Source organism: Zingiber officinale, chromosome 8B (assembly GCF_018446385.1).
Source record: "Zingiber officinale cultivar Zhangliang chromosome 8B, Zo_v1.1, whole genome shotgun sequence".
Lineage (NCBI taxonomy): Eukaryota > Viridiplantae > Streptophyta > Magnoliopsida > Zingiberales > Zingiberaceae > Zingiber > Zingiber officinale.
The window spans coordinates 47,012,763-47,021,081 of record NC_056001.1 but is presented as its reverse complement, the minus strand read 5'-3'; the positions used below and the strand labels follow the sequence as shown (position 1 = coordinate 47,021,081).

At 40.9% G+C, this 8,319-nt stretch overlaps 1 protein-coding gene across 1 annotated transcript; it reads left to right on the top strand.

Annotated features, from left to right (window-relative positions):
• Positions 1-3,695: 3,695 nt before the first annotated feature.
• LOC122013763 (photosynthetic NDH subunit of subcomplex B 1, chloroplastic-like) lies at positions 3,696-4,740 on the top strand. Its single transcript, XM_042569991.1, has 4 exons — positions 3,696-3,890; positions 4,352-4,457; positions 4,537-4,622; positions 4,671-4,740. The coding sequence occupies exons 1-4, from the start codon at positions 3,820-3,822 to the stop codon at positions 4,738-4,740; spliced, it is 333 nt and encodes a 110-aa protein (XP_042425925.1). The 5' UTR covers positions 3,696-3,819.
• The last annotated feature ends 3,579 nt before the right edge of the window (positions 4,741-8,319 follow it).

Here is an 8,319-nt window from a genome sequence, read left to right as displayed (position 1 = left end):
CTACTAATTGCACCGAGCACAAAGAACTTATGCTTAGGCCATACTTAGGTAACTCCACAATCATGCTTGTCAATGAAATTAGTTGATAGAGTTAGGTGAATGCACTAAGGATTATGAAACTCTGTCATGCGCTCATGAACATAGTTCGTAGCGTTTTGCTTGAGGACAAGCAAAGGTTCAAGTCTGGGGGTGTGATGTGCGTAAATATTATGATGGTTTATGCATATTTTTATGCACATTCACTTGCTTTATACATACATATTCTTTGTATGATCATCTATTTTATCATGTACTCATTAATAGATCGAGTAGTACGATAGAGGGGGGGGTGAATATCGTACTCTTTTAAAAATTTTATTTTACTTTTAAATCAGAATCGTGCAGCGAAAATCACTACAACAAAAACCCTCATAGACATCGGTGGAACAACAACGGTTTTAAGCAAAAACCGATGTCTTTGAGTATTTTACACCGGTTTTTCCAAAAATCTGTGTCTATGAGCGCAGATTTTCGCTCATAGACATCTGTTTTTTAGGCGATATCTATGAGCGCCTTTTTTCGTTAATAGACATCGATTTTAACAGCGGTTTTTAAAACCTGATGTTAATAAATCAAAATAAAATATTTTAATTTTCCCACCAGCCAAAATTTGCAACACTATGAAGTTCCCTCCAAACCTAAACCTATATCCCGCCCCTTCCTCCGACCATCTCTCTCAGCCTAAACCTAAACCTAAACATCCGACCATCTCTCTCAACCTCATCTCCCTCTTCCCCTTCCTAGATCGACACCCCTTCCTCTCCCGATCAGGATCAAGACACGATGCCCTTGCTTCTCTGTCCAACTACACCGCATCTCCTCCAACTCCTCCCTTTGGGTGAGAAGAGGAGACCTTCTTTGCATTCCGGTAGTCCATACTTTATCTTTTCCTTTCTACTTCCTACTAATTTTGTGTTCAGTTCTGCTCCCTTCCCATGAGGTTACTTTCCTCCCGGAGTTGCCCAACCTCGCCACCATCTCCTTTGAGGAAGGCTACACCCAACTGTTCGGAGACTCCAACTCATGCTTCACTGCAACGGCCGGACTGTCCACCTCTCCCTCGACCAACGAATAGGTTCTGTTAAAAGTTTTTTTTTAAAAAAAAAAGGACATCTTTGAACCTACCTTGTTCTGTGATCAGATGCTGCATTTGCGTCGCAAGATCTCTACCTCCATGGATTCTTTAGTGCCTCCATTAAACTGCCCTCTGATTACATGGCTGGAGTGGTGGTTGCTTTCTACGTATGCTTCTTTGCTCTCGAGTTTAGATTTTGCAACACTTTCCTTTACCTATTTGAAAGAAGAAGAAGAAGAAGAAGAAGGAAAAAACAAAAACAGTCTCTCCTCCGCCGCGATGAGCTCTACAACGGTCCTCGCATCACTCTGCTACTGCTCCCTCTCCCTCTCCTCCTCTTCCCACTCGATGAAGGTGGCCCTCCTCATCTCTTCCCGTCCGCCCTCTAGGGCTTCTCCCAAAATCCCACCTTCGTCCCATCTCCGCAGATTCTTTTCCGCACTCCAACTGCCTTGACCCCCGCTGTGGGACGGCCTCAAGCTGCTGGCGAGGCCTCTTTCTTTTGGAAACTTTGCGCGCAAAGGTAACTCCTTGTCCTCCATAAGATTTTGGTCTTCTTGAAAAACGAGTTCTTTGCTTGAGAGTTGCGTGTGCATACCTAATTCTGGGAAGATTAGGGGTTCGGTCACGCTGATGCATTTATTTCCGAAACCCATCACTAATACTAAGCTTCTTCTGGGAAGATTAGGGGTTCTTCTTCTTCTTCTTCTTATTAAATAGTTAAATTAAGCATCTTTTGCTTTTATGTATAAATTGCTTACCTACTTGTAGCTGATTCATTCCTGCTGCTGGGTTTACTTTCTTGTTTTCATAGACTTCCACGGATGTCTAATCTACTGGGAAAATATGTTTGATGTTCTTTTACTTGTTTGGCAGAGAAAAAGGTGAAATTTCATGGTAAAGTTGTTCGTGCTTCTTTATTTGGAGTGGGTGCTCCTGAAGCATTGGTTATTGGAGTGGTAGCTCTGCTGGTGTTTGGCCCTAAAGGCCTAGCTGAGGCAAGTTCCTTCTTTGAATAGTAGATAAATTCATCTGTACATTGAAAATGTGGTAGAAATACATAGGAAATCCTGTGAATCTTCATAAGCTAACCAATCATGATATTAACATTTCACAAAGACAAAAAGATTTCTTTCATTGACACTCATTAATCTATACCCAAATGTGTCCTACAAGTTGTTACCTATTGTGTGTGTTACTAGATTAAAGTCGATGAAACTTCAATATATTGGTACATATAAACAAATTTTTATTGTTAAACTTTCGGCCATCTGGGAAGCATGGCTTTAGGTTTCCAGCCTACCTGATTAGTTTTGCAATTGGTATTTCTTGGTCCCGAAAGCATATAAATTCTATAGTGGATATAATTACACTCTGTATCCCTTAATGGGCTAGTTATATCATCAGGCTGAATTGTGAACTCTTACTCCCTAAATTGAATACCAAATAGTTTCTTCTTTTTAACTTGTCTGTTGGAATTTGTTCTACCATATTGAGCTTTAGAATGACATTCTGCCCTTTTTTACAAGAATTTTTGTAAGAAAGCAGTTGCAATCAACATGAGTTGTGAATTTTACATATACTGCGTTATGCATTTCATTATACACTCTAGTCGGTGAACTTCAATTTGTCCATGGAGTATGTAAGTTTGTCATGCACTATTCATTCCCTTGGAAAAATGCTTGAAATTAACAGAATTTAATCTCTATCGTACATAATTTCCATTCAGGATGACAACAGATATAACTCAAGTAGAGGTGCACATTTAAATCTCAAACGTGAAGAAAAAGCTCGCATATTGGTTAACAAGATTCCAGGTATGATTTGCACAACCTTGATAAATTTAATTTTAGGTAAAATAATGGCATGTAGCCATGAGGTAAGGAATGTATCCGATCCACCTGGTGAAATAGGTTTGCTTTTTGAGTAATTATGATGATTTTCTTTTTTGTCTCCCTTTTACATATTTAACATACACTTGGTACTTGGACACTTTACAGTGGCTGTTTGTGACTTGTTGATTATTTTTTACGTTATGTGCCTTATCTGACGATTCTCATGACTTGCCTTGAAACAAGGTAGTAGTAAATTCTATAATTGTGTGAGTGTAGCTGATGGGTAACTTTTGATTACAAAATGTGTATTATAACCAAGTTAAGGGATTTTTTCTTCCCTTCAAATGGAATCCAAATTAGTCCTTTTGCCGTCTGGATATAGAGAAACTAGGAGAAAAGGTGTTAATTATCATAAGGCTAACTTGTCATATTAACACGAGGATCAATTTGAAACTGTTCAACCCTGAGCCTAAAAGTTTATGTTAGCATGTATGCCATTTGAATGCTAATTTATGGGTTTTTTTTAGATTGTTCTGTTAGCTAAGTGGCGCTAATAATTCTGAATTATCTACACCACAGCTAACTTTGCATTGGACTGATAAAGTGATAAAGCATTTTAAAGTCTCTCTTTCCATGTATAATAATTAAATTCTTTGTTGCTGCAGCTCTTGTTGATACTCTGGTCGGTAAGACTCATGCTTGGGAGGAGGATCGTGGCATGCTATTCATGTATGACAGTGTTCCGCTCCTCTCAGAGTGTCCATCTCAAAGAAGCTCAGGGTCTATGTGGAAGAAAAATACAGCAAAGTCGGAGTTCGAAAGGGGGGATTTGTTGTCATTCATGTCATTGAAACAGATTCTGTGGCTTCAATGAGATCCAAGGGGGACAGTGATAGCTTGTTGCCGATCCAAGTTTGGGTTGAAATAGTAAAAGGTTTGAGGTATGCAGAACTCCTTTGTAGAGATACAAGTTTATAGAGTGAAGCCATGCTATCTACAATAAGTTCAGTCAAGTGGAAGAAACAGTCAAGAACAAAGTATACATGGATGACACTACTGCCATCATGTAGAATCTATAATCTAGACATGAATGACACTTTACTAGATGTTAACTCATGTGCATACTTTAACTGCTAGATCAGTACACATAAGATGGGTGATTTTCAGCTCATGAATAAAGAAGCCAAGACAATATAATCTTATAGTTCCCTTTGTGATGGTGGTAATGTATCCTTGCTTTGCATAGAAAATTTAGTTCACTGTCTAATTCATAGAGTACTTGTTCTTGATGGTCTGCAGCTCTTGGAAAGTGAATTTAGAATTCCGTGTCCTATTCTTATGGATATCAAATCTTCAAGAATTGATTTCATATTAGATACATCTTATTAGCTTGTGGAAACAGGGGTGTGAAGCCTCTCTTTGTCATCCCACATGAGAAAGTGAGGGAGGATGTAGAGGAAGTGGTCAGAGATGACACACATATCCTCTTCATTACCACTCCTGGCCAGGTATCCTTAATCTAATTACTTATCATCTTCTATATTTCAATGCATTCAGTACTAATTTGCTTTGCAATTGCATCCTTAGCTAGCAGCTCTCGTTGATGATGCAATTGGAGTAATTGCCACAAACACTGCTGCCCTGCAACTCGCTAATGCTCGCAACAAACCGAGGTCTTTTTTTCTTAACTCTGTGTTCAATCCTTTTATTTGGTTATCTAGGCCTTTAAGTTGTGATTTAAGTAAAAGGTGTGTGAAGGATAACTATGGTATTACTAGCAATATAAGCTAATTGGTGAGTTAAGATTAATATTGTTAGAGCCCCAGTTAGTTGAACCTTTGGGATACAACACACTTTGAAATTGTATTACAACAATGTCAATGTCTTACAACAATTATAAGTTATTGGGGGATGGAGGCTCAAGGGCTTCCTTTATATATCTTTCTGAAAAAACAATCACAAAATTGCATTTGCTAACTATTTAGATCAATTATACACAATTTTGTGAGAACTTGTGGAAAGAATAATATTCTTGATGATTTGTTCAGCATTGTTCTGATGGTGATATTATAGGACTTTTGCAACATGTATTATTCTTCTGTTTTTGTTCTTTGCTGTAGTTAAGTAGACCAAATGATACTTTTGTTTGACAGATTAGAACAGTGGATGTATTAACTCAGAAAACTAGGCATTTGAAGGTAAAAAGTGGTGAGATTAGGGAAATGAAAGGCGCAAGAAGAATGAAACAGTATAGCAAGTTGAACAGATTCTGATTCTCATAATTTAATGTAGCCTCATCTTGATTTTTAACTCACGATGTTCTACCTTGATGTGTTGTTAAAAGAATGTTCTACCTTGATTCTGATATCTATTAGCTTTTGATGTAAAAAGAATGTTGGTGTATTTTATGAATACTGTTGTAAGAAGAATATTTATGTAATTTGTGAATATTTGTGCATTTTATGGATACTGTTGAATGAAGAATATTTGTGTAATTTGTGAATATTTGTGTATTTTCTTAGTTACTGTCAGTTTTTCACTGTTTCGAAAATCAAATTTGTGTTGGTAAAAAATACTGATATTACATCGGTTTTCCACCGCTGTAAAACCGGTGTCATTAACTAATATTACATCGGTCGTATACCGCTGCCAAAACTGGTGTTATTACCATATAATATTACATCGGTTTTACACCATTGATGAAACGGTGTCGTTAAGTGATACTACATCGGTTAATAACCGATTCGAAAACCAGTGTCGTTAATGTTAGGACCTTCGGATAGCAGCTAGAGAGGGGGTGTGAATAGCCGACCTCAAATTATCGTTTCTTCCTATAATTTAGGTTAGCGCAGCGGAAATACAATGTAGAAACGAAAGTGGAGAAGATCAAACCTCAAACACGATGATGTAACGAGGTTCAGAGATGATACTCCTACTCCTCGGCGTGTCCGTAAGGTGGACGAAGCCTATCAATCCATCGGTGGATGAGACCCCGGATAACTGGCTAATATGAACTCCTTCTGGGTGGAGAAACCTCGCCACAATCTCTCTTGCAACAGCAAGAATGGAGTACAACCAATAGAGAAAGAAAACAAGAACAATATAAATGTAAAAACACTTGCTTGCCTTCTTGTCGACTAGAGTTCGATGAAGCAACAGCTTCACGATGCCAGCAGCAACTGATCAGCAAACCAGCCGAGGGAAGCTCACACGAAGCTTCAGAAACACAGAGCTCAGCAAAGCTCAAATCACAGTCTCGTGAGAAAAAGGAACTTCTTTTCCTTCGTCTACTGTAGAGGTCGTATATCCTGCACCTACGAAGAAGACAAAGAAGACACAGAATCTAGCCGTTGAGTCACAACGGCTAAGCCTGGACCGATCAGGCTCCATCCTGATCGGTCCAGGAGGACCCTGATCGGTCTGTGGACCGATCAGGCCCTAGGCTGATCGGTCCCCAGACCGATCAACCAACTCTCTGTGAGAGTTGGCTTCAAAGCCTGATCAGTCTGTGGACCGATCAGGCTATAGGTAGATCAGTCCACAGACAGATCCCCCTACCTTTTTCTGCCTCTGATCTTTTCCTGATCGGTCTGCAGACCGATCAGTTAACCCACAGAAACATTACATTTGGTTCTGATCGGTCACCGCACCGATCCGCATAATCGAGTATCACCGATCGGTCACTGACACGATCCAATGCCTAAACTTCGGCCCTAAACCCTAAAGCCTTCGGTCTAGAGAACGAGCCACCGAGCCCTCTCTGACCTAGTCCGAGAACGAGCTACCGAGCCCTCTCCGACTTCCACGTTCGGTCCGAGAACGAGCTACCGAGCCCTCTTTGACTTAGTCCAAGAGCGAGCCACGAGCCCTCTCGACTTCATCCGGTCCAGAACGAGCTCCGAGCCTTCTCGACCTAGTCCGGAGAACGAGCTGAGCCCTCTCCTACTTCCACGTCCGGTCCACGAGCTCCGAGCCCTCTCGACCTAGTTCGAGAACGAGCTGAGCCCTCTCCGACTTCGTCCGGTTCAGAGAACGAGCTACCGAGCCCTCTCTGACCTAGTCCGGAGAACGAGCTACCGAGCCCTCTCCGACTTCCACGTCCGGTCCAGAGAACGAGCTCCCGAGCCCTCTCTGACCTAGTCCGGAGAACGAGCTACCGAGCCCTCTCCGACTTTGTCCGGTTCAGAGAATGAGCTACCGAGCCCTCTCTGACTTCCCATGCCAAGATTCCATACTTGGACTTTTCCCCGTGCCAAGCTCCCTGCTTGGTCTTTTCCCGTGCCAAGCTCCCTGCTTGGACTTTTCCGTGCCAAGTCTCCATACTTGGACTTTTCCGTGCCAAGTCTCCATACTTGGACTTTTCCCGTGCCAAGTCTCCATACTTGGACTTTTCCGTGCCAAGTCTCCATACTTGGACTTTTCCCGTGCCAAGTCTCCATACTTGGACTTTTCCCGAATCAGGTCAACTCAAGTCAGGTCAACCAGGTCAACCTTGACCAAAGGTTGCACCCACACTCCCAAGTTCCTATTCTTGTCAAACATCAAGATACAACTTTTCTATTCTCGTCAAACATCAAAATACAACTCCAGTCAGGTCAACTCGAGTCGGGTCAACCAGGTCAACCTTGACCTAAGGTTGCACCAACAATCTCCCCCTTTTTGATGTTTGACTAAAACCATAATCAAGGTTAACCCGATAACCTAACTTAGGTTTTCCAATAGTTCTCCAATCAATGTTCTTCCTTGAACATTCTCCCCAAACTCCAATGTTCTTCCTTGAACATTTTCTAAACATTCTCCCCCTTTTTGACACACATCAAAAAGAGTGAATCAAGGTCAAGAGTTTCTCCTAATGAAAGTCCCATACCTTCCATTGAAACCCTTAATTTCCCCCTTGATACTAAATACAACAATCAACATAGTCCCATATCACTCATCTTGACGAGTAAAAACTCCCCCTAAAAGTCAACTCCTGCTTGACCAATAGGTAAAACTCCCCCTTGACCATTGCACCAACAATGTCTTGGAGAGTTTCAATCCTTTAGAAATCTAAAATACCAACTTCCAGCTAAAATTTCAGATAATCAGTCGAAAATCAGCATTTTGGCACGCTCAGCTCTTTACTGGATCGGTCACCAGACCGATCAAACTTCCCTGGATCGGTCCAGTGACCGATCCAGACCTCCCTGGACTGATCAGCATCCCCTCTGATCGGTCCACAAAGTTCTGATAGGAATTTCTGATTTTTCTCCCGAAATTCAGAAACCCCTAAAAATTCACAGAAAATTCCAAAATTTGTAAAATTTTGAGGATACATTCCTCATAACATATATTATCATGGAAAAATAGTTTTCTATGAAAATAACTTCC

Excerpts from the sequence above, each read along its gene's own strand:
- LOC122013763 (XM_042569991.1), top strand. The coding sequence starts at position 3,820 with ATGAGATCCAAGGGGGACAGTGATAGCTTGTTGCCGATCCAAGTTTGG. Across the intron at positions 4,458-4,536 it reads TCATTACCACTCCTGGCCAG|CTAGCAGCTCTCGTTGATGA; the intron begins GTATCCTTAATC and ends TTGCATCCTTAG. Across the intron at positions 4,623-4,670 it reads AATGCTCGCAACAAACCGAG|GCCTTTAAGTTGTGATTTAA; the intron begins GTCTTTTTTTCT and ends TTGGTTATCTAG.